General features: G+C 36.4%; 1 protein-coding gene and 1 pseudogene across 4 annotated transcripts in view; both read right to left on the reverse strand.

The window, feature by feature from the left end:
• Positions 1–27,534, reverse strand: part of LOC103050933 (von Willebrand factor D and EGF domain-containing protein-like) — a 245,855-nt gene that overhangs the window by 82,507 nt on the left and 135,814 nt on the right. For all 4 annotated transcript variants that reach the window (XM_088146520.1, XM_088146519.1, XM_088146518.1 and 1 more), the window contains exons 15-21: positions 22,628–22,732; positions 20,330–20,444; positions 16,683–16,933; positions 15,325–15,544; positions 6,396–6,533; positions 3,887–4,039; positions 615–779 (exon numbers count right to left, since the gene is read on the reverse strand). In XM_088146520.1, coding sequence (XP_088002646.1) covers positions 615–779; positions 3,887–4,039; positions 6,396–6,533; positions 15,325–15,544; positions 16,683–16,933; positions 20,330–20,444; positions 22,628–22,732 — 1,147 coding nt within the window. The remainder of the gene's footprint in view (positions 1–614; positions 780–3,886; positions 4,040–6,395; positions 6,534–15,324; positions 15,545–16,682; positions 16,934–20,329; positions 20,445–22,627; positions 22,733–27,534) is intronic.
• Positions 9,316–10,565, reverse strand: LOC112540785 (leukemia inhibitory factor receptor-like; annotated as a pseudogene).

Here is a 27,534-nt window from a genome sequence, read left to right on the forward strand (position 1 = left end):
CTCTAGTATCTGAGATTAGATCTATGGCTGCATATTTAAAAGTCATGTTTAATATATCACAAGAAAAAAAGCACATTTATTTCTAACCAAGATTTATTTAGTCATGATTATAGAAATCCATTATTGATAAAAGTGCTAGTTCTCAGCATTTGAGTTTCACCAGCCCAATTAACCTACATATTGCCAAGTTCAACTCTAAAGAGCTGCATGAACTTTGGGTGACCACAGTGAGAAGTTTTCTCAACTTAATATGATGGGTTGATTCAGATTCATATCACAATTCCTGAAGGCGGGGTGGTAGTTGTGGTGGTACATCTTGGTGACAAAATATATTCTTTGCATGGGCAAAGGCCCAGATTCTGTAACCTCTTTCTAAAATGGTCAAGCATCTCTTCTTAAAATGACATACTGTTAGCTGTGCATGAAATTCTAGAGAACTCATCCCAATCTAAGGATGCAGCACTGGGCTACAGACAAGACAGTTGAAACAAAGTCGTTTCCTATCGTTTTCCTGATATAATAAAATATTTATGATATTGCATAGAAAATATGTTGACAAATTAGATATCTAGTCCAGTACTACAGCTTTGATATCCCAAATGAAAGAAAAGTACCTGGTCTAGATGCTTTTGTGCAGATTCGTCCATTCCCATATAGACCTGTTGGACATCGGCCACAGAAGTATCCAGTCTTTGGCGGTTTGCGGTCAACACACAGTACTCCAGGAAAACAAGGTCTATTAGCACAGTTAGTAAGAGGTGATAGAACTCCTGCATGACCTAAAAGAATATCCAATAACCATTGCTGATATTTATTCATTATAAAAAATTAACTTAAAAATAAACCAGGCAGGAAATATAAGCATTGGCTAAGGCTTTCTTATACTTTTATTCTTTCAAAATATAATTAATGTTAGGTGTCCCCAAACTGTGTGCTAAGCATAAGGGTTTCTTATTAAGGCAAGATTTATTAGCCCTCTAATTACATGTTTTAAAGTTCAGTATTGAGAGGTGTGTGGCATTTATCAGGGGTGAAACTGATTTTTTTCTTCACTGCTAGGATTATCTAAGTGGAGAAGCTGCTTTAGTCAGGGGCAAACTACACATTTCTCTGCAGGGTTGTATAATGAAGTCCCAGAGGTTCCTTCTCCTTTGTGAGACATCTACTGGAAAGGTTGTTTTGAAATAGAGAAGAAAGAGTGGAAGAAGGCATGCTAACTCAACCCCTTCTTGCCTGATGCTTCCATTTTTAAAATCCCTCACTCTGCTTTTACTTTACAATATGGCCCTGGAATCACCTGGAAGCAAACCATATTGAGGAACAGAGCACACAGTGCATTAAGCCATATGATTTGCTTAACTTTTGCTTTATATGTGTTTGAACCCTGGCTTTGTGGTGTATAAATAAGGTGTATGGCTTAGTGTCATGCAAAACTATCCAAATGTGATTTATTAATTAAACCAAAGTTAAGCAAACCATGACCTAGAAATTGTGTGGATCCAACCAGTGATTCAGAGGGAAAAGGATTGTCAGGATGAAGTAATATTTCTTTTCCCTCTTTTCCCATTTCAATAGGAATTCATTGGGGCTTTATTACATGAAGATAATTACTGGGTTCATACACTTATTCAATTATGAATAAGCCCACAACTGACCGGATTCATATATCATGCTAAACCATAAAATAGCTTACAAACATAACTATCAGGCTCACACAATACACTATAAAAAAGCAAGTAAGTCACACAATTGCTTAGTGTGATGTGCAAAACCAGCCAGCATAACATGTATATTGTCTCAGATGCGACGGTTTTCAAACAGACCACTTTCTGGGAAGTAAAAATGGGAAAGAGGTATTGCTCTGCTTGAAGGTTTTCCAAAGATTTTCTGTTGTTCATAGTCAGAAACAAGACGCTGTACCAGGTGACTTTGGATTAACTCAGTAGAAAACTACTTATGACTCCAGAAAAGAAAGAAAGGGTATGACATGCTTCCAAAGCAAAGGCTAAGGCAAAAACCCAAACCACTGACCATGGAGTCTAGTACAAAATCTTTCTCTTTTTTCCAAATCAAATTCCATACAGCATATTTTATATTTCTTTAGTTAGTAGTTAAAGTAAATCTAACCAGGTAGGCATATGCCAAATGGAGCTGAGCCAGTTAGGAATCTGCTCATTGGACAGCATCAACACTCCATCTTCTCAAGGAACTCTTTAAGAATCATGGCCACAACTGAGACTCTGGGAAAGAAATAGTGAACTGAAGACGACTGCACTAAAAGCACAGCTGACAACTGTGGAAAAATGAAGAGACTGGCTCTTCATAATTCGTCTCTGGACAAAGAGAGGTCTTGAAATTGCCCACAAGTGCTCCATACAGTTGCTCCTCATGAGGAGACTGCAAGACAGTGGTCTCCAGCAGGTTTACAGCTTTGGGAGATGAGGGAATAACTATCTCGCTGAAACCACTGTAGGTGTCTTCAAAAAGGACACCGGGTTCACATACTTCCTTTTCTAATCACTTTCAGAAATTGCTTGTTAACTGCTTTTCTGCACTTAGGAACCTTTGGATCAATAAGTTTTATAGCACTGGGGGAGTTTCCTTCAATCCTTGGCAAAAAAAGTTTTCAATACAAGTTTAAGAACTTAAAAAAAATCTTTTGGGAAGGGAATAAGTAGCAAAGGGGTGATTAGAACTTTGATTTTGGAAAGTTTCAGACAAACTAAGGGTCCAGATGGATTTAAAATAAGATTTTGGAATTAATTATAAAGAATCCTTCCCATAGGAAAATGCTTTTGTTTTGAACTTTCTTTAAAAAAAATGATAGCATGAGACTTTGAAGGTTGGACACTAGAAGGAACCAGAAGGAACTAAAGATTACAATTAAAGAAGAAGAACATTTAAATTTAACTAATATAGAATAAAGCAAAATATTTTAACATTGGTCATATTGAAGGATATTTTTGAACAATGGACTCAGAAGTTAATTTTAAGAGTGCCTGACTCTATAGATAGACTGTGTTTAAAAGATGTTATAAGAATGATATGGAAAAACATGCTACACTGGAAATACAAAAGAATCTGGCTGATGTCTTAATAATTAAAAGGGATATATAAATAACAAGCCAAGAGTGACCTGGATAATTTTCCTATATTGGATTTACAAAAGAGGCTTGTTAAAGTTTTGAAGAATTTTGTGACAAGAGACAAAGAAAAAATGAAAAGAAATCAAGTTTTAGGACATTATTTGAAGGGATTAAAGATCAAGATTGTTAAAAGTAATAGGAAGGAATGTAAAGTTGGTTTATTTGATCAAGGTTAAAATAGATATATCCGGCAACCCTTAATGGACTTTTGCTGATCAGGACTGAAATGATGAAGCTTTATTTCTTTATAGATAAGAGATGGGATATGGGAAGAAGAGGTTGTTTTATTTTAAGAGAAGGTGATAAGTTACTAAAATTGTTTATACTTGTGATGAAGGGGGAAGTCATTTCTTTATATATTTATTCTCTTTTTCTTTACTATATTCTTCTTTTTCTTTCTTTTCTATTTTTCTTTCTATTTTTCCTTTACTTTCTATTTTTTCTTTTTTCTTTTGTTTACATTAGTTTTTATCTTTGCAACTGTAATTTTTAATAAAATTACTATGTAAAAAAAAGAACCATGGCCACAACTAATTCTCTGCCTTCAGACATATACAACAACTAAGCTCTAAAGCAGAAACTTTCTTTAAAGTTATCTATATGCTATGTCCAAACTTTCTCTGTTTAGGTTAATATGCAATGACTGCTTAGGAGAATAGAATAATAGATGACAACTTTGTACAGCAGCTAGAAAATTGGAGCAGAAAACTTTGACACCTATCTAATCACACTATACTTACCATGGACCTTGCTGGCATTAACATACTTAATTGCTGACAATGTCCTTGCTTCTTGGCCTTTCTGAAGCTGTTTACTCTCACTCTTTTTCCATTCACCTTTGATATTATGATTATTGGTAATGAAAGCTTCTATTCTGTCAGCAAGGTCTTCAGCTGCAATGACAGAGAATGGAGGTAAAAAATGGCATGGCATTTGTTTTTGCTGTGATTATTGATGGAGATGAATGTTAACATCACACCACATTACCCTCCAGGTTATTTATTCCCCAAGACAACTATGGAACCAAAGAGACTGAATGAGTTAGCATCTGGGTTTTCATCAGAGCAGGATCTCATTTAACACCCACATCTATTGGAGGATCAGGAAGTAGAGGCAGACGATTCAAATGGTGTATAAAATGGTGGCAGGTGTACAGCTGGAGCAATGAATAACACATTCACTTGACCAATTCAAAAAGAAAATCATGCTGGCCCAACTCCATCTCTCTACCCATGGACTATTGCCAAACTATACCACACCAACTCCAGGCAGCAATTGGCTCAAGAAGAGTACTTTGGATACTGTTGCTTAAAGTGCTCAAGGAGGTAAATCAACTAAATTGTCCATCAGGGACCATTTAAAGTATTAATTTCCTCCAGTAAGTTACAGACTGAATATTCCACTTGGAGCCATGTTTCAAAGCAATTAGCTACTGGCTAGCTTTACTGGAAAGGTATACGTGAATATTTTAATGGAAATGGGAGAAACCATCACTTCTGGTGGCGCTCCATGCTCGAGTTAGTAAAAGTTTTCAAAAACACTGGGTACATTATAGAAAGAAGAAGAGATTCACTGTATGCAATTATTACATAATATATCTTACATAGGCAAAAGAATTTCTCCAGCTTTTTTCCATCTGGCAAGATGTGCTTAATGTAAGAACTGAAAGTTCAGATCAGAATGAAGCACAGATTATTACAGAGAAACCACTATGATCTGATAGATAAAGACATGTAACTCTGATGTCACTGTGCCAAATGAAATACAATAAAATAAAATTCTTGGGAGGGATATACTGATTTTGTGGCCCAATGCCTGTATTCTAGTTTTTAGCAGCAGAGCACAACTCCACATTCTCTTCTAATATCACTGCTCTGTGACTCTTAGCTACTGAAATGTACATATTTCAGTGTGTGTGTTATATTCATATTCTGCAGTCCTTGAGTGATGAAAAGTTGATTATCTCTCTTTTAAGATTAGTGCCACTAAGTATTGAGGTATCTTAATCTTTGGGGGCTAAGAACACATTTGGAATTTTGAGAGTTTGTGGTGGATACAGAGATGTCATGGGAATTTGCTGATGAACAACATGGCATGGTGAATCCCTAAAGAATCATTTACTGAAAGGCAGGTTAGTCTTCCAGATGCTGTCTAGCGTCTCAATGGGGTTTTTGTGGGGCCTCAAGACTTTTCAGCAAATAAATGCAATGTTATAAACTGGTGCATTGCTTTGCAGCTTAGCAACTTCTTTTTAATATCTTTCAAAAATCAGATGAGACAGTAAGCCTGGGGCCCATGAATCCTATATGACCTATCTCTGAGTTAACAAACAAGGACAGAATGATCTTTTAGTTTCTTACGGCAAAAATGACAGCACAGCACTGGCTATGTCAGATAGTGGATCCTTTTCACTTTTTCTATAGCTTCATATCCTCCTAGCCTGCTACAGTATATGGTGGAGCCTGGTCTTGCATAAAAGGAGGGAACATTGTTGTTTGAAACAAAATTAGTTGATTAGTTGGTTGCCCTTAAGAGGAGCTTTTCCCAACTTTAAGCCAGGTATATTTCAGAACAGTAACTTTTCTTTCTCTCCCAATGTCATTGAAAGTTTGCCACGAAAAAAAGAATTTTGCAACCAATAACCACTTTCATTACTTCTGTTAAGTAGTTTAAATGAATAGTGTGCAACTGCTATGTCAGACACAGCATTTTAAAATCCTGAGTGTGTGCAACTAAACAGCCACATTTTGCCTAATGGCAGGATTTTGCTTAGGCATTAATTGAATCTTCCTTTCTCCAGTCACGCTTAACAGAATTAACTCACACAAAAACACCAAATACACTTCAAGGCAACCACAAAATGCCCTGAAACAAGGAAAAGACTAGAAAATAGTTTCTATAAGGTAGAGCTGTAAACCAAGGGAAAATTTAATCAATGTTACAATAGACCGTTCATGTTTTCTAGGATTTTTCAGCTGTAGGCCATTGCTTTTGCCTCCACATATACTATAACCTGTTGTTTTTATAATGAGTAAAAAGGAGAAGAGAAGCAGAGGAGGAAGAGGAATGCTCTTGGACAGTCCCTCTCTGGTTCATTTAATTGTTTTCCACACTGAAGGTTAATAGTCATGTATACACGAATAGAAAAATCTGTATATTTATAGTATTCTAGCTCATAAAATTTATTTTTGTGTTGAGCCCATTACAATTGTTCCTTAATTACTGTAACATCAATAACAAAATACTCACACTTGCATTTTCTACCATCACCCTTCATCCCAAGAGGGCAGTTGCCACATTCAAAAGACCCCATGGTATTTGTGCAAGAGACACCAGGAAAACAAGCATTTGCTTCACATTCATTTATATCCTCTTGACAAGTAAGCCCTGTGGCAAAAATAAAGCTTAGGTTAATAAACATTAATAATTGCTGCTGTTGCTGCCTAATCCTTTGCTTAAATCTCCATACACATTAGGCAGGCTTCCCGGAAGTAGATTTCCTGAATATGTCGGTCATTTGTCATTAAACCCCCAACAGATTCACCTGATGTTGTAGTTGTCTAGTGACACCAGTGTATTGCTTCCCAAAATGTAAAACTGTGAATGTTAGCCACTCAAATAAAATTAATATTCTCCTAACACCGTGTTTCATTCTCACCCCTCCGGGTATATAACATTTGTGCTGGCAATGCTACTGCGAACTCTGCAATTGTAGGGCCCAGATTACTCCTCAGGTTTTAATATAAGTTTGATTTGAAAGGAAGAAAGGAACAGCTGACAAAGCTTTTCATGATGTGAGCTATACGTGACTGTGTGTGAACTACAGATCAAACACTTGTAAAAAAGACAGAAAGCAGAGACTGACTCAAAAGCTGGCATAGATTATTGCCAAGGAGCTTTTTAAAAAAATGACAACTTGGATGTCATTTGCTCCAGCAATATAAGACAGAGGATTGATTTTGCTCTTCTGTTATAAATACAAACAGAGCAAACTTTGCCATATAATATAAAGGTTTATTCATACAGCCAGGTTGTCCCATCAACAGTGTGAGCTAGCAACTGTTTTTGGATGGCAGGAATGGACAATAATGCCCTGTACTCATATCTCACACTGGCTACTTTGCAGGGGCAGTAATGCTTACTCAGTTGAATGACTGGTTACCATGGTCTCTAATATCTTCTAAAAGCACCTTCATCAATAGTTCTGCAGTAGTATGGTAGTTACAATAGTTGCCTGGTATAGAGAATATTTCTGGTTTCAGACAAGGCATACATATTTTTAATTACTGGTTTTTTTATCCCGCCTTTATTATTTTTATAAATAACTCAAGGTGGTGAACATACCTAGTACTACTTCCTCCTCCTATTTTCCCCACAACAACAACCTTGTGAGGTGAGCTGGGCTGAGAGAGAGTGACTTTTTTTTTTAAAGTCCAGTAATGTACTGTTTCATAATTACTTTCCCAGTAATTTGTATTTTTTAAACTATTTTTTTATTTTTAAAATAGTGAAGTTAAAAAAAGAAGTTGACAACACCAAAAAGTTGGTGTTGTGATTATACATGGAAGAAAACAACATGGAAGAAAACAACAACAAATTATAGTGATTAAAATAATAAAATGTAACCAAAAATTCTAACAGAAAAAGATCTATATAATAACTATAGGTACCTATATAAAGTGAATTCAATAATTAAGCTTATATTAAACCTAGACAATCTTGCAACATATTATATTATCTCCCTATTTTTAAACACAGAGACTTTAAAAAACAGATAATAAACTCATATTCTTAAAATCAAGAGACTAACTTTCTTTCCAATTATTGAAAATTATCCTCTTGAGTGAACTTCATGAGGTAACATATTCCAGATTTTAGGAATATAATTCAACATCACATAAAGAATCTTAACTATAATATTTCTTTGCCAAATTATATTAACTTCTGTAGTAATTTGAAGCCAAAACAAAGCTATAACGGGATCAAATCATATGAGTTAACAGAACCTTCAAATTTCTTACATCGTCAATGTAACAAATCTACCGTCCATCCTTTTTTAAACAATAGGCACTTTCCATTGTTTTTGTGTTTGTTAATAAAACCCGTGATGCACCATTTCATCACTTCTAAGTCAGTTGAAATAATTTTACAATATGCTCTAAATATGGGAACAAGTACTGAATATGAGTTCTCAATTTATATGCAGCATTGTATCATTTGGAAAAAAACCTCTCAGACACCCTTTGCCTTCTTAATTTTCCATTTGCTTCAGACCTAACCAGAGATCTGATCATGGATTTGTCATCTAAAAATATTTGGTTTTGGAGAACAGAAAGAACAGTTGATTATTTTGTGGACTTTTTGCCATTTCTTTTTTATTAAAGTCATTCTTATTGTGAAATTAATTCTGTGTTAACATTAAATAGATTCAGGATGCAATCCTATAATTATTTATGAAAGCGTGTTTACTTGAGCTCAGTGGGCATATGATGGAGTAAACAGATCTAGGATAGCACTGTCAAATCAGAAAAGGAAATTATTGAAGTGAGGATTGTTAAATAATATTCTAGAGGCTGGATTACAAAAACATCCTTTCAAGAGACATACAGGAGAGCAGAGATGTACTATCAGGCAAATATAGATGAATTGTTGGTAGATAAGAAACAAAAAAATGAAGTTACTTTTTCTTATTTTTAGAATTTATTTTAACTTATTTAAAAGCAGATACTATGCACTTTTAAAAGTATATAGAAACTACATGAAATATAGATTAAATGTGGAGTTTGCAATCCTCCAAATTCCCAGGTAATAGCTCCAGTGCTCCAAATATTTATTTATTTATTTATTTATTTATTTATTTATTCATTCATTCATTCATTCATTCATTCATTCATTCATTCATCCATCCATCCATCCATCCATCCATCCATCCATCCATCCATCCATCCATCAAATTTATATAGCTACCCATCTCACAAGAAGTGACTCTGGGCAATGTACAACAATCAAATAAACAATAATATGTAAAAACAATTTACATATAAATTTGTCATTATAAAAACAATCATTATACAAATATAGACAATCATTATTAAAACAAATTAAAATATTATAAACATTAGTATATACAAACCACAAACATTGAGCTCACCATTAATTCTGTAGGAGTTCACGGGTAAACTCCGTGCCTAAGATCAGTTAAAAGGGAAGCTTCTGATTGGCCAAGATTATTAGAAGCATGTAGTGTGAATTCAGTTCTTCAGGACCAGAAAATTACACTGATAAAATTTAGCAACACAAGATATTTTTCCAGAGATTTGTTCAAATAAGACATATCCAGTTTGTCTTGAGCCGTATAATAAGGTGGGCCTTCCCTTCTCCCATCTGCTTGTTATTTTCCTATCATTCTGTGTTAAATTTTGTGGAACATCAGGAGGATAGCCCACAAATAAAACTGTTCCAGCAAAGGAAACAAGTTGTACACCAGGTATTAAATTCAGAATTAAGGGCAGGACTAACATTTTGCACAAAGAGTGACTTGCTCGACTTGGTGAGAGGGGCAGTCTCACATTGCAGACATTGACATGAACCATAATTAAGGGTCATGACGTTTGTCTAGCTTTGTACATACAGCAGAAAGTCACATTAGAACCTGCTGCCATCACTTTATGTAAAAGGTACATTTTTGTGACATTGCCTATATCATATCCTGAAATATTTGCAAGTGGGCTCCATTCACTCCACATCCTCCTCCCAGCAAAGGCTTTCTCTTGAAATAAACAGCAAAGCCTAATGTAGTGAGCAGTGCAATTAAAAGGCGAATCTGATGCCCATTCCCAATGAAGGAGTGTGTCATTGCTGCCAACTGATCTAGTGTTATAGGTCTCTAGTGCTACTTCCTCCACTGGAACTTTATGTAGAATCTAGATTTGCCAACTACAATCAATTTTGTAGGGAAAATCATACAATTCCATCATACCATTCGAGAATCAATGTGTCAGCTAAAAAATCTGGAGTCAGTCTATGAATATGAGGCATCAGAGGAACAAGTAAAATGTCTTTCTCAGGCAGCAGAAATGTGTTTCTAACTGTTCCCCCCATTTTCCCAGATGAATTTAAGGTGGTTATCTCAATCCACATACAGTCCAATACAATTAATGCAAGTGTTTTCTGTTTTTCCTTAGTTAATGAACATTCTGGATTGGAGAAACTGATGTTGTAACAGAATTCATGAATAAGTTGGGAGTCATCTCCAGCATCCATAGTCCAAGTGCAGTCAACTTTATCAAGAGTGTGAGTTATACATCTCAAGTTCTTAGCTGAATATGAAGAATCTTTTTCTTGGCTATAGACAAACCAGTTCAGAATACATAAATGTGCTACCATCAGTAAAGAGCAGGGAATTAGGTTAATCCACATTCTTTTGCAATTCACCATGGAAAACGGGTCACTTCAAGTGGTCATTGCCCTTCATGCAGCCAAGTTCTTTTCCATATAAACTTTTCTGCAAATATTGTTCAGCTTTTGAAGTCCTTCTTTTAATCCAGGCCCTAAGAGGCATTCTATTTTTAAGGAACAAGGGAGACTTTGAAGTAGCTTCCTTCTCTGGGCAGTTGGAACTGGTTCCTTGTTTACCTGCTTCCAAATTTATTGATTAGATTTATATCCTTCCTTTCAGTCAGGAACTCCAGGCAGGATAAATAGCACCCCATCCTATTTTTCCTACACTAACCACTCTGTGAGGTAGGTTAACCTTAGAAAGAGTGACTGGATTGAAGTCACCCAGTTTGTTTTCATGACTGAGACTTGTCTTGCTGCTCATAATCCAATATCATAATGCCTGAGAACAGTAACTAAAAAACAAAACAAAACTGAAAGCATGGATGGTTTCAAAATGCTGTGGGATTCTGATATCTTATGTGTAATTTCATTAAGAATACCAAATTCTTGAGAGCTTTCACACAAGAATGCAGAAATCCTCCAAGGCTGTGGTAATTCAGGGGGTTCAGAACAAGACTGCACAATGGTGTCCAGGGTCCAAAAGATTGCTTAAGCCTAGATTCATGGTCTATTCATCCTGCTCCTATGTTTTTATGTTTCAGCTGCTACATGCCAGCTATTAGCCTGCTGTTAAGGACATAGAAACAGAGAATAATTCCCAATACTATATACTGTATAACGATGAATAAATATTATTTCTGCAGTTGTGTGTGGCAATGAGTGCACTGTTGGAAGACCTAAAAGATCAGGTTGGTGACAGATCCTCCTGAAGGAAGTCAGTCAAAAGAGACGACACCAACCTGATGGAATATACAGATAATCCCCAGGTTAAGAATGGCCAGTTTAGGGATGACCCATAGTTAAGAATCGAGCCTATTGTACCAAAATTCAAGTTAAATTCACAATGATTCAAGTTAAATACACAATGGTATTCAAGTTGATTACACAATACTACTTATACAGTATTATACAATAATACTGTTCTTGCTTACATACAAATTCAACTTAAGGACAAACCTTGAGAACAGAACTTGTTCTTAAACTGGGGACTACCTGTATATAAAATTTCTTAACATACAAATTAATGAAATGGTGACTTTATGCTATCCTGCATTTAAGGCAAACTTGGCAGCTTCCTTGACAACCTCTTTTAGTTTTATCCACTATTTCCTAATGCAGCATTAATTTGCTAAATTCTTATAATTATCATTATTCCCAGTGTTAAATTTAATATGTGTTCCACTGTTTGAAATCCATTGATTCTTACAAGCAGACAGGGTTAATTATTATTCTCATTCTTCTAACAGCTCTCAGAATTATATAAAAATATAATTTGAGCATATTCTATTTTCATTTCCCTTTCTTTCTGTTACAACACATACATGGAGACACTATCTTTTGCATGTTGTTATATGTCAGGAAAAGCTAACAGATCACTCTGAACAATTAGCTTACTGTTTCAGTAAGAGACAGTGAGTTAATTAAGAGGCTTGAAGGAACATGAAAATATCTTTCTGGGCCCATCAAATATTTTCCTACAGAGCTTGTATTATGTTTTTAAATTCAGTGGGGACTCAGTCAAAATATCAAATGTGGTGTGAGAATCTTTTCCTGTGATAAACATTAAAGAACTAAATAAACAGCATAGGCCATATTCTCAGTTGTAGGCAAATATTAGGAAAAGTAGCATGCACAGTGGGGGAAGGACTGCCTTGTTTTTTACAATGTGGAGTATTTCTGGGTAGAAAATATTTGAAAAGGAAGATTTATTTGGACATTCAATTTTTTACATGTGTAATTTTAAACTCCTGTGAGTAAAAAAATCATAGGAACAATAGGTGAATTTAACCTGGTACTACAAGAATCTCCTCAATTCCATCTATTATCTCCAGCAATATTTTTGCTAAAAGATAAGTCAAAAAGCTTTGGGCTTTTAGTCTAAAAGGAAGTTTTAACAATGTTATCAGATATCAGAATCAGCATGAAGTTACTGAACTTTACCAGGAAGTGCAGAGAATGACACCAAGCCACGTCAGATGAGCAACTGTACCTCTATTTAACCTTGAAGGCAGCCAGAATGTGTGAAGAAATACTTGATTCAAGGAAGCAAGTTAAAACCCAAAAAGTGTGCAGGTGTCCCATTTTAGAGTCTTTAGGGAAGAGGCTTGTGAAATGCAGATATGCTAAAAGAGGGACTGAAGCAGACAGTTCAACACACAGAAAGATATGAGCAACACAGAACCCATCAATATCATGCTTCTAAAATTAAGACTCAGTTGAGGAATCCAAAATACTTATAACAATGCAAAAATAATAATAAGGGTGCCGGCACCATTTCCTGGACATAGCTGGGAAGCTAAAGATCAGTGTGCTTACTGTTAGATAGAAAACTGTAAAAGGGTACAAGATCCTTGGTACTGATGATTGCTCCTGATTATTGAAGTGAGGACTCTTAAATGTTGAATTAATCTATCCTCCTTATTTCTAGTCCCCAGCCCTTCCAAGCTTAGATACAGATAGAGAAGCTGCAGGTTAGTGATAAAAACAAAGCTCTCTGCCCATAGAAAAAGTTATGTAATCATAGGAAGACAATTTACAGTATAGGTAAAAAGCCACAGTCATAGGAGGGATTTTCTTTATTGTCCCATGTGATCGTTTCATTAAAGAACAAGTTGATGAAATAAATCTGCAGGACACTTATCTGTAGTCTGTCAATGTTACAATCCTTTTGCTGGAATGTGTATCCAACTGTCTATGTTAACATTAATCCAGGTCAGCCTTCTGATGCAGTTAAATAATGACAACTAGTCACAAAGTGTCTATGACCAGCTGACTTAAAATTAGTCTGATCAGCCTGATTGCTTTGGCAACAGGAACATTTCTCTCCCCAGCTGTACATGCTCTTTTGGTCCACCTATGTTTTCTTCCTCAATGTATACCACTGAAGCAATGCAATAAACTGTGTTTAGGAAGTTTAGAAAATGTCAGGAAGAAACATTTTGATTAACTTGGTTCACTGTAAAGCTTATCCTTCACATGTGTAGCCATTTGTGTTTTAGTACTGCCTCCTGTACAGAAAATAGTGATAATGAGCATATGCTCCAAATACTTTGAATATCTGGAAATGTATTTGGAATGATGTCCCAACAGGAGGACATGTTATGGAAGTTTAAACAACAATCAGTGAACTCTGGGCCTGCATTCTGCACAGACATTCCCTTTGCTTCTGCTCATTTTTTATCTATGCCCTCTCCTCATTCCCTCTGTGCGCATCTAAAATTACCATCATCCTGTCAGTGACAGCAAAATGGGATTTAGAATGCAGTAATAGTTTTGTATGCACAACAGTGCTCCATACACTTTCAGCAATGTGCTTCTCTAGAGATGATACTTAAGGTGATCTCTGAAGAGCAAGTGTTTTGTTACTACTATCTGTTTGCTATCATTTGTAAAGGTGCGATGCCATAATGGTCTTGTCACTTGAGCAGTACAGTGTTACCTGCTCATTAGATTATTGATGGCTTTCTGGGGAATTGAGACAAACACAACATCAAGAAGCTTTATTGCTGTAACAGAATCTGCCCTGAAGTAAAATCATCTGCCTCTCAGCTGGTTTTCAGCTGCACTTGCATACAATTTTTCACCTGCCATTAAAATACTGAATGAAATAAGAATGCCTCTCAATCATTTATTTATTTTCCTCCAGCCCATTTCCCCCATGTTTTCTATTTTCAACTCAGGAAACAACTGCTGAAACAATGAATATTTTATTTAAATGAACTAGAAAAAGGAGAGTAATTGAAGCAGGTGCCTTTTTCTTTCCTTAACAGGCAACATCTTATCACTATGTTCATGTGGATAAAGAAAAGAACATTATCAAGAGCTGACTAGCATCCAATGAAAATGGCTGTTATCTCAGAAAGCAATTGCTTCTTTAGGTTTATGGGAAAATAGTGCGTTTTTAAAAATACTGCAGCAAAGAGCTTCATACAAACTCACAGGATTTGATTTTCATCATACTTTGACTTGAACCAATTGCTTCTATATTTGTGAATTAGGTGGAACCCAGCTTGTAGGAGCAGAATATGGAAAAGATTGTGTCAATGTACTATTACCAAACACAGATCTTTGGTAACCACTCTGCTGCTACCTTGTTATTGCTTCACCAGTCTCCCACTCCATTTGTGTTGGACCTGCAGCCTGGCGCCCAACAGACCCCAAATTTCAGCACCAGGTTTCTACTTTCTTAAGTTTTTCTCCTCCAAATTAAATCATCAGAGCTTTTGCTTGCCCTTTCTTACTCCTATGTACCCTAAAGATGTTCTGAAGAGAAATGAAGATACTGGTTACAAGTCAGCTTTGCTGTGCCATGGAAGATGGGAAGAGTGCCAGTGTTAATTTTTGGTAAGGAGTGGGTTCAACTTATCATTAGTAGGAGTCTCTCATTTACCAACAACTGCCATTAAATGTTCACCTTACCAAACAAACAAACAAAAAAACCTTCTCCTTATTTTGTTGCCAGAGATCGATGGTTTTACCTAAAGATTACTTCTGCAGTAATGATATGATGATTTTCAATTTTTGTTTTGAACAATGCTACATTTATACCCATATTGTGTCAAAACTAAACATGAAAATATAGAGGATGTTCTGGAATGGTATATGAAAAACAACTCACCTTTCCAACCTGCTGAACATTTGCATGTGTAGCTATCTATTCCACCAATACAAGAACCAATTCTACATGGGTTTGATTTGCAATGATTGAGGTTGTTTTGGCAACGTTCCCCTTCGAATTCACTGGGACACATACACAGATATTCACCAACACCTGGAGGGAAGTTAATGTTGGTGATGCAAATTCCGCCATTCAAGCAGCCACAAGGCTTCACTGAAACCTAGAAAAGGCAAGAATGTCTTATATTTATGCATGTATTTTATTAAATACATTTATAATAAGGCTAGTTACTGGAGTTCCTATTTAGTGATATGCGTAAGAGTGATTTGTAGCTCAAATTATAACAGTAAATATACTAATCTTTATTTCCTGGAAGATACTGAAAGAATTTCCTGATACTTGATGATACTGAGAAGCAAACTATATGATAAATGCATAGCTGCCACTGAAAACTGAAAGTGTTCATCTTTTTCCTTTCTAATATCTAATAGAACTTAACTGTCTTCTCATGTCATAACATTCTTTGTCCCCATCCCTCCTATCATTGGCTGTTAGGAGGAGTCAAGTGAACATGAAGCATTATGATATCAAGACACCACTGACTTCTAAACATCACAGAGGAGAAAGGACCAGTTGTGCATTTGCCATTTTTAAAAGCAGCTGAATACTTAGCATAATGTATAGATTGGTCTTGACTGTTCAATGAATCTAACTCCTAGGGCCTTTTTTGCTAATACCTCCAGGTTCTGCATAAATTTTATATCTAGTGATTTGAGTTAACATTTATTTTATCCAATTCTCTTAGCAATTATCCATGTTAGCCAGCCCCTTTTAGCTGTTTCTTCCTCCTGTGCATTTGCATTATTAGCAAATGCTACTGCAGAATTAATGGAACAGCTTGCAATAAAGACAAAGAAGGAAAGCATGGCCAAGAAACCAAGGTTATGGAGTGATGACATAAGAGAAAAGAACCTCTAAAATATCATTGCAAATGAATTATAATCTTCCCTTTATGGCTAAAACCTGGTCCTTTATGTCATTATGTGCTTTTCTTCAAAGTTCCAAATGCACACAGCAAATTTTAAAGCAGATTAATGAACCATTAACAGGCTTGGAAAAAAGTGCTTTTTCAGACAGCAATCGATAGTCCCCTCTCTTATTCACTGTGTATATGGGATTCACTTTCTCCAGGATGTTTATAGATTAATTGATCGTTACTGTCATGAGGGATAATATGCACTCACTTGAAAACAGCTGAAGTCTTAGCTTTTTAAAGACAATAACAAATTATTAACTATTATCGAAGTATCCGAGAGCCTACAAACTAGTTTTTGAAGGAGTGTGAATCTCCTTCTCACCTGCAATGAGTGTCTGCTTTGTGCATTGCATTCATCAGACACAGTGAACTCGAAAGTCTCTGCTTCTCCAGAAAGGACATTCCAGATGAGAAGGCCAGCAGGAGTGAGAGAAGCTTCAGGAGGGCCAGCTTCTAAGGCAAACAGCACGGCTGATCTCTCAGGATCCACAGCTTGCAGCTGATAAACAAAAGTCTCTCCTGCAAACGTTAGAAGCCGATTGGATGGGGCCAGAAACACAGGCGGCAAGTTATCTAAATTAAACATCAAAAAAGCAGCCAAGATTAGGGGGTGTGTAGCCTAGGGAATACTCTGATTTACTTAATTTAAGGAACTGTAAACATTTTATTGAAAATGACAAGCAATTTAACAATTCCAGCTGGTAACTTGGAGGAACACCATCTATACTTAAGGGGTTAAAGACATCTGATAAAATTAATATATTTATTGCTAGTGGGCTTTTCTTCAGAAAGGCTGTAGTTATTTCTCTCTCCCTTTTTTAATCAACAGAACCTTTAAAAAAAAATCACAGAAATGAGCCCCTCAAGTGATTATCTAATATGATGCAGAGAGTGGAAATACATCAACAGGTTTTTCTGGGGGGGAAAGGTGGAGAAAAACCTCTCATCCTATCTTCATACTGCAGAAAATGATTAACATCTGAATTTGAGTGTGGTGGCTGTGGTGAATGTTAAACTGCAGTTTAAAACACAGCAGATTTAAGGCCAGTTTTATAGTCATAGTCATCATAGTCCTACAAAAACATCTGTGGGTTTATATTTAGATTTTATGTTGTGCCTTTCTTCTGAAAATGCTCAGTGTGAATAAACCCCCCCCCCCACTACAATAACATTTTCAAAGAAAAATCAGAGTAATCTAATCTGTCCTGAAAATAAATTATTAACAGTTTGCTGAATTGGAAAAGCTTCAACTTAGTCTTAAATAATTGATGAACATTACTATACTGTGTGGTTCTTGAATGGATACTTGTAATCAGTGGTGAATGTTGATTACGTGTACTATGGTCAACTGCCAAATTAAGGATCAGGTCCTTAAGAGGGAAAGCAACCCATCAAGAGTTAAAAACAGAGTCAGGACAGAACCAGATCTATTTCCATTTTACAAGGATTTCAGCTGAGCATGCTGTGACCCATCCAGGCCTTCCCAGCCTCCAGGAACCAATACGGCTGAATCCAAGGAAGGTCTCTTAAGGAATCAGGTGTACCAGAACTGCAGGAAACAAAAATAAAGGATTGACCATCTCCAGGATCCAACCAACCATGTCCATTCTGGTCCTATGCACATGCCTAACCTACAAGTGGGAAGGGACATGTTAGTGATTACCCCCTCTACTTCATCAGAATCTACAGGCAAAAAAGGACCTCATGGCAACTCACCACCATGGACTTTGCCAATGAAGAGTCAAAACTTTCATGTAACTGAGCAATTTTCTCAACAAAGTGTTATGCCAAATAGCCACAGCACTAGGTGGGAGATTTATCAGCAACTGCCTTCCAAAAAGGTATTTGCCACTCCAAACACAGCAGCCATCTGACAGGCTGCCAACATGATAAGGGAAGATAAGTATAGGTGCTTTCCCTTCCAGATTTGAACTCATAACTGTACTTGGTCAGATTCATTTTTCATCTTGCTGCACTGGTTCTCCAGGCCCTGCTCATCCCTGACCTTGGCACTGAGGGTGATGAAGGACTTGGGAGAGCAAATTTCTATGAAGGCCACATTGCCAGCCTTGTCCAACCAGATTGTAGCTAAGCATACCTTTATTACAGATGGACCTTGTGGTTACCTTTAGCAATTTGAGACCAAGGTCGCATCTATAATCAGTCACCAGGATCAGGACCTCTGGATTTGGAGTAGAGAGTAGCAACAGATTGCACTTTTCCATTGGAACAGGTAGCCCAACATTCCCCACCTATTAAGCTATAAGGCCAAGGAAGCAAGAACTGCAGATTTCAGAAAGGTATCTTCAAGTTTTGCCTGGGGTAAATTCAGAATCTTGAAAAATGTAATAGGAATTTTTCAGAACTTTGCATTTATAGTCAGTTTAATAAGGTACAGTCTCTCTGAATACTTTGAAACACATTTTCCCACATTTCTCTCTCTCTGCCCCCCTCCCCCAGACTGAGTTGCTGTTTATGAGATAGGCTATCGACTGATTTACCTGCTACTATCCCTTCCATTACTTTCCCAGTCTCCTCATAGTTTCTTAGAGCACCATAACTCTCTTGCCCTATCAAAACTCATGTTCTACCAGTCTTGGGAATGATTGTGGGGAGGCTGGGAAAGGAAGAGAAAGAGAGTAGATGTAAACAATTGAGAGAAAAGGTAAATCCACTGGCAGCTCAGCCCAGGTGCCAAGAACCCTGGGAAGAAGCATTTTGAACCATTCAAAGAGGCTCTGCCTTATTTAACTCACTATAAATGAAGCTTTGAAAGTCTTCCTGCAGTTTCCAAAATTCTGTATTAACTCCAAGACTAGCTTTAAAGATCTAGGAAGCAAGAACTACACAGATTTCATTAAGGCCACATTAAATAGTGTACATCTTACTGAATTCTGTGTAGTTCTTGCTTCCTTGATATTGCCTAGCTGTATGGGGTTTGACAATTCTCCATAACAGCAAGGCGTAGACCACTGATGGACTAAGCACACCCCACTCACACAGTCACACTCACCAATCTCCAGAGGCCTGCTATCTGACAATGCAACTCATAGTAGGTCTCCAGCTCTCTAACCACTTCCTCTTACTATCTATCAGAACCAATCAGGAGCTTCCATCTTACAAGGTTTCCTCCTAATTTCCTATACAGGTAGTCCTCATTTAACAACCACAATTGGGACCATTAGTCTGGTCCTTAAGCAAAGCGGTCACTAAGTGAGACTGTGACTGTGCTTATGAACTTATTTCTCCTTTCCTTTGCTTCACAGACCTGCAAAGGTTGTAAATGTGAGGATTGGTTGCAAAGTTACTTTTTCATCATTGTTCTAACTGTGAACAGTCACTAAACAGGGCAGTCACTAAATGAGGACTACCTGTATCTACCCTACCAAACAGCCTCTAATACTTTCACCCAATCAATCCAACAACCAAAAAGAGAGAAAAGGGGGAAAAAATCCAAGGACAGGCCCACAGTTGCTAGGGAGGCCATGAATAGCTAAGCTATCTGACTCCACTCCCAGGACATGGTGGTTAAAGTACCCCAACATTAAAAATCTAGAGTTTTCTACCACCAGCCCCATGATATGATCCAGGAGGTCAAGGAGGGCTGCTGCTAAATAGTAGACTAGAAATAGTCCTATTTGTCCCTGAAGCCCAATATTTTTTGAAAAGAGATCTGAGGCCTGGAATGCATTTTGCTTCTCTGGAGGAGGAATGATTACTAGAACGGAGTCTTATAATAGTTATATTAGAAAATGAGAACCTCTGTATAATGATGGAGGTTTAAACTAGTTGACTTTGCAGAAATCAGGATTGGCCTTCTCCAAAGAAAATAATTTTATAATCTAGATAAATATTAGAAATATACACTATGTAATGGTCCAAGCCAAGAATACACTCAATCAGTCTCTTGAAGAATGCATTTTTGTATCATAAATGGCGTCTGATTTTATAAGGCCCCAATGGACTTACTTTCATTGATAGACCAAGTAAATTTCGAAACTGATGGCTCACAGAAAAGACAAGAGCTGGTGAGACTTGCATCACCCGCTGCATAGCACAATCCATCTATTTTGCATGTGTTTTCCTGCCAGGAGGAGAAACAAAAACAAATGAGCTGTTAGTCACTTGAAATAGTATAAAATATTTATTTCTAGCAATCATGGAACAATAGTCATTTAAATCCATTCCTAAGGGAAGAATAGAAGTGAATCTTCATTTTATCCTTGAATGTTAAGCTGCTGAATGACCAGAATAAAAATGTTCACTCCCAAGTGAATCTTAAAATCTGAAGAATGAACAAAGCATGGTTAATCAGTCCCTGGATGAACGTGATGCTGTCATTCCAGGTTTTCCTTACCCAGGAACTGACTGGCTCCTGGGTTCCCTTTCTTTTGGCATGTCAGGCAAATCTCTTCAAAATGCCTGCACATGGCCAGGAAGATCTTCTCTGATTCTGTGCCTTTGTCATGGCCAGTACACATTTCCCCCACTGAGTAAGTCAGAGGTACTGTGATTTCTTGGCCTTGTTTATTTTTCCTCTGAACTAGATGGTTAAAAGAAAAACAAAGGTTGAGAGGTTTCACAAAAATATACAGACAATATGCTCATGATATTTTCACTTTTCTTTTTAAATGAAATTCAGACTTCTTGTGGCTGAAACAATAGTAGTTAATTATACATTCATTCCAAAATGAAGTACGTCTTCTTTGTCAAGTAACTCTCCAAACTGGGGTGTTTGTAACATTGATGTAAAAACAGTAGAACTGACATCATTCCCTCCTCAAAGTCCTTGATAAAGGGGAAAATCTTGTAAGTTTTGACAGTATTCAGCCACCTATTTATTTGCTTGCTTGCAAGTAGTTCTATAACACCCATCCCAAATGACTTCTAGAAGTTTACAGCAGTGGAAAATAATTACTTCTGCTCGGATAAAAACATGCTTGCTATTGCAAAGAATGACTTAAGTGTCTCCAAATATATTGGATTGCAGCTCCCATCATCCCTAGGTAGCTTGAGGTAATAGGAATTGTGGTCTAACACATGGTGGGGGGATTCTAGTCCACTGAAGGCCATTTAAACAAACTAGGGTTTGGGGATGGGAGAGAGGATTGTAATTATTCAGTACTCTGAGATCTTGAGTTTAACATTTATGTTACGGACAGTATGTTAGTTCAAGTCATATGATGTGCTTCTTTTTGAGAAATGTTCCTTTTCCTTTTGATATTTTACATCTGTCTTTGTACGTCTTTATTTCTTAATGGTTGACTATTTGCTTCTGGGTTCTTTATTTCTGATTAATCCAAGAGGCCTTACATGAGCACTGAGAATATATTATGGAGTACATAAAGTAACCACACACCTAGAAAATTACTCTAAATCTGGAGTTCCGGTGTAGCAAGTAAGGGTGCCAATGTATCCAAATGACACTTTTTTAGTACCTGCCAGGTCCTGCCTCACCTGACTTCTTATAAAAAAGGAGATGTTGCAAAGGCTCCAGCATCATCTTTATTTTCATGAATGTATCTGGCCTCAAAATGGACCCCATACATTTTTGGGGAGTTAAAATATTTGGTAGATGCAGCCGTTGCTTTGGTTGAAAGTAAGGAACTCCTGCCTTAAGGTAAATTAGCCCAATCAGCAAAACCTACATCAGCTGAACCTCTGGTTGGACTACAGTAGCTAAACTACTGCACTTATCAAGTGTAAAGAAAGACAAGTAATGTAGGGAAGTTCTGGGAGAAACAAATCTAGCCAAGCCTGCATCTGTACTTGAAGACATTAGGTATAGAAGCAACCGTATTGGTAGTTGGAACACTGCCAGTAAATCTGAGATAACTATTAGGGCTCTGCCATTATGCGTTATGAAAGAAAAAAAGCTGCTGGTAATGTCTTCCCAGCAAAAGTTCTGTATCAACAGGAACATTTTATGTAAAAGAAGTCTTATTAAAGATAATCTCAGAATTGCCATTATTTCTCCACTCCCATTCACTTTCATGAACATTTTCAGCACATAACGGCTACGTTTTGTATGGACATCAAGTAATACATTTTGAAAACAGGCTTGTATATGAAGTGTGGTTTTTCAACTATTGATGTCAAAAAGGGCATAATATACAAGTGGAAAAAATATATTTAGCTTTCCAGCTGAATCAGTAAACAAATTTGGTTCCCTGAGACTTGTCAAGCCATGTAGCTCACTTAAGGAAACTGGAGGGTTAGGAAGAAGATGAATGCTCTCTACTACACCTCTAAGTGCTTTGAAATTACCTTTAATTTGCAAAGCCCATTTTGATGGAATTTGCAATCCTGGCAGACTCCGTCATACAAGGTCAGAACTTTTGAATTACTGTACTGGAATCCATCCTTAGAAATCTAAAATATACAAAAATATATCATTTTGTGTGATCCAGTTCCACATAGACATTGTCTGTACATTCTGAATGCACCCCTGAACTAAATGTCTGCCAAGAACATAAATTAAACCACTTGTGAGTTACTTTCCTGAAAGCTAATAAATCACTGGATGCTGCAAACTGAAAAGCCATTCATTTATTACCAAAATATCTTTTTGCTCAGATCAAATCTGGGGTTTCTGATAACTGTGTGCTTTGTTAAATCTGTTCCCGTAAATTTTTTTTTACTCAAATAGACACAATTTTGAACAATAAATCCTGCTTCAGATTGACTGCAATCCATAAAACATTTACTCAAGAGGAATTTTATGGATGTCAACAGCATTTTATTGAGATTGCTTCAAAGCAAGACAATTCTGTTGGGTAGATTGTGTCCTCTACTCTACCAAAGATAGATTTCCATTCTTGAGGTATTAATTCATTCGTAAAATGTCATATCTTGAAACAAACATTATGTAGGAGAAGAAGCAGAAAGTGGGGCTGATGCTTCTCCCACACGTATTTCCTATAGACAGAGGAATAATGTATTTCACTGGAGGCAGAGCGGTAGATACAAGAAAAAGAATGCTCACTCTGTATTTGGCACAGGAATCAAGCCATAATAGGTCAATTTTGTAAGTTGTATTTGTTTCAAAATATCTAACTGCATGCATTGACAGATTTTTTTTTTTAATTTGTACTGTCTCATCTCATGTCATCATTTGCTATTTTGTTCTGTTTAACTGATATTACTATTACAAGCCATGAACATTATGAGGTATGCTTTGTTTGTTTGAAAACAGATGTGGATATCAAATTCAGATTAGAACATGAAATGTAGAATTGTATTCTAGACTGCACATGTTTTACATTGAAAGGCAATATATTTCATATTCTATCATTACCTCTACTGTAAAATGGATACAGAGGATTAAGAATAAGTTTGAACTTGAAATATAGAATGTTATCGTGAATGTGCACACCAGCTTTCCAAAAGGAGGTATCTCAGATTTTTAACTTTCAAATATAGTTTTGCCATTCTATATGAATTATGCTCTGATATTACACATAGAATTTTATGTAGCCTTAGTGTCTTAGTAACCATAGAAGATCTATTTGACTGAAATTTGCATTTTATTCTTCTTTGAAAAACAGCACTGTCATAGACCTGTTTATTAGAATACTGAATACTGCATACTAAATATGTGTATGGATTTTCATTTAGTTTGTGTTCAATTTAAGAAATCATAATACAAATAAACATTCTACACAAACAAAAACAATACATACACACAATACAAATGCTGTATCTAAACATTGAGAAAGCTATTAAATGTACTTTTCATTTCACTGTTTGAAAAGGGTGCTAAAATGGAGCTGCTGTTAATACTATCCATCATTGAATGATGTTTTGAATATGTGTTTAAGCTTTCTCTGTTTTCAGACAATTCAAGAGGGATGTGCATTGCATTTTGTTTAAATCCTTTCTACTTAAAAATTTATATAGAAGCCAAGTTCAGACTGACAACTGAAACATATAATGTTGTCCTAAATGTGCATATGTACATTTAAAATAGATATCACACTATTTATGTTACATTTTTCTTGGACGCTTGGAAAATCAGAGTACAGCACTGAGCTCTAAATTCAGAATATTATCTTGAATGTACAAACCTACATTTGTTTTAAGATCCAAAGGAAATGACAGGAAGAGAATAAATGGGAAAACCCCCCGCTTCTTTCACTAAATGGGATTGTATATAGCAAAAAGTTAACTACTAAAGTACAAGTAGTCCTCACTTAACAACCACAATTGGGACTGGCAACTCCATCACTAAGCAACACTGTTGTTAAGTGAAACATAACATGGTTGTGCCAGACTTACTATGTCAGGTCTGCTGCCGTAATTAAGTGTGACATTGTGTGACCACAATTTGGGACTTACTGCAGGCTTTTCCATTAATTCTGCTTGTCAGAAGCCAGCTGTGAAGCTCAAAAATGGTGATCATGTGACCACAGGTTTACTGAAATCATCATAAATGCACACCAGTCACAAAGCAAGTGAATTGTGATCCTGTGATCATGGGGACACTGTGACTGTTGTAAGTTTGAGGACTAGTTGTAAAGCTACTTTTTCTAGTGCCATTGTAAGTTTGACCAGTCGCTAAACAGGGCAGTCATTAACTGAGGACTACTTGTAAAGGGTTCAGATTTAATAAGAAGCCAAGCCTTTTGCATCCAACAAAAATGGGAGGAGACCAAGTGCGTTTGCAAGTAGGAAATGAACCTTTTAGATGGAACCTGTCTTTCACAGAACACATAGATAGCTGTGAACAAGCACACAATTTATTTTCAAACTATCATTTCTGTTCAGTCCGAGAACAGGACAAACTTTTTGTTTGTTTTTGTCTGAATTAAATCTACCAGAAATAGCTGTGTGACTATATGCTTCTCTTGTAACTACAATGCTGTATGTAGCTTGTGCCGTGTGACAAACACAACTGATAAAACAGATGTGATATCAGCTTTCCATTTCTGTCACAGAATATAGATCATTGTCATCAACTCGCCCATTTTGCTACGTCTCACTGTGACCTAATAACTGAAGCATGAAGTTGTCTTTGCTGAATATGTGTTGCATGAAGCAACTTTTCCCCTAAGTTTTCTATAATTTATCTGTGTTAAGTCACAAATATTCATCCAAAATTGTCTTGGTTTGATACATTTTGTTAGGATGGTCTTGCCCATAATGGAAAAAGTCAAAGGTTGGACAATTCTGCTCATGTCAAAGAACACCTGACTATGTCAGATCTGCCCATACTGCGTGAAGTAATGCAAATCTCTACCTTAGCAGAAGACTGACTCTTAGAACAAGGAGGAGGAGGAGGAGAACCCAGTGCTTTAATTATTAAAAATGTTTTACATAGTACTTTTAATTGTGCTAATAGTGTTAACTATGATATATTTCACTCTTTAGTTTCATACTGTGGCCTATTTGTATATGGAATGAAATTGGTTGTTTTTAAATGAAACTTTATGGTGTTTTGCATCATCTCAGTCTGCCCCAGGTGCTTGCTCCCAGACAAGATAAGCTGCACTTCAGCAGCATATTGTCAGAAACATAGGCTTACAGTATGAAAAATACCTGTTTGCTTCCGACTCACACCACATAATTTCCTCCCCCCACCTCAAGCAATAGGCTAAGAGGCAAGATGTTTAATCAGAACTGGCAGAAGGTAGGGGGATTAAATCTCCTGGCATGTTCATCTAGTTCTCCTACAATTGCAATACAATTTATTAGTACATAATTCATTCTACTTATATTGCACTGAATTCCTTTCCATGTGCTCTTAGAACACAACTGGATCATATATAGTGAATGCAAATCCTGGCTAAGGGTCTACTTGGAATTAGACCCTATATTCTGCTCTTGATAAGAGTCGGTCTCTAATACAGAAGTCAAGGTCCAAGGTGATGTCAATGTAGGAGTGATGCAACTGTTGCAAACATCTAACACTCTGAGCAGGTTCTAATCCCAAGCAAATCAAGCTGTGGAATGAAAGAAATATTAGTTTAACATTCAACTGTTTTGCAGGCAAAAGCAGACTGATCATTCTTAATGCAATTTTATCCTTAATTTCTTTCTTTTACCAACACCCTCAAGCCTTTTATTTTCTCAGTGCAGCTCTAATGATCAAACCAATGAACATAAATAATGCTTAGAACACCAGGAGCCTCTTTGTAATAAGATATTCAAATAAAACTCATTTCTTTTTTTGTTTGTTTGTTTGTGTTTTTAATTTTGCTTAGCTTTATAGAAATATTGGTCTATTACCACAAAATAGATTGGAATAGCTTTGAAACCTAACAGGCTACAGTAATAAATCTACATCTTAACCATTTTAATTAATTGAGATGTAATATAACTCTTTTTTGTATGTACCGTATATGTATCATATTTCCTTTCCTACAATTCAAGATAGTGTGCATAAACTTTCACCAATACCCTCATATATCCTCCTAACAACATTGGAGATAGATAAGGCTAAGAAACAATGGGTAGATTTGCACTCACCGTTTAAGTTGCTTTTCTTGTACGATTATGCTAACGTGACTCTAAATCAGTTTAAGAAAATTATGTCCAGACTGAGATACTTTGGCAACTGCTTTCCGGGTATTCAGTCTGAACTGCAGACTACCATATTCCCCCAACCCTCTGGATAATTCCCTGTTGCTATATCCTCCAATCTTTCACCGTTCTGAAGGTGATTGCCAATTACTTTCCTTCCTATGGGTGAGTCTTGCTGAACATCTATACTTTTAGGTTTGTATGTGTCTGATATAAAATGCATATATAAATCTAGGGATTTACCATTTTATAATTTTTTCAGTAACCTGAGGCAGAAGGATTTCACTCCAGTTCCCAAATAGCCCACAGAATTGTTTAAGCTATCTGGAAGTGGAGTGATGGTGGTGCTGATGGAACTCTGCTCAGAAAGTCAAGGGAATAATCTGGTCCATACTGTAGATAAAAACCATGTTAAAATAGTAGAACAAAGAAATGAAAGCAATATGGTTAGAGAGATCTAATATTACCCATACAACCAAGAAGATGTGGATCAACTGCAAATTTCCTGATCTTTCAAAGAGGATTGATGTAATAATAATAGAATACTTTAATTAACTATGATATTAACCCTTCTAATCACCTAATATGATCTTCCATTACTTGCGTTTATCACTTCCTCCTTTATATTGTGGAAGAAAGCACATGAAGATCAG

The sequence above is a fragment of the Python bivittatus genome, unplaced genomic scaffold (genome assembly GCF_059951505.1).
Source record: "Python bivittatus isolate LINGU-HERP-01145 unplaced genomic scaffold, Pbiv_v1 ctg000480_np1212, whole genome shotgun sequence".
Lineage (NCBI taxonomy): Eukaryota > Metazoa > Chordata > Lepidosauria > Squamata > Pythonidae > Python > Python bivittatus.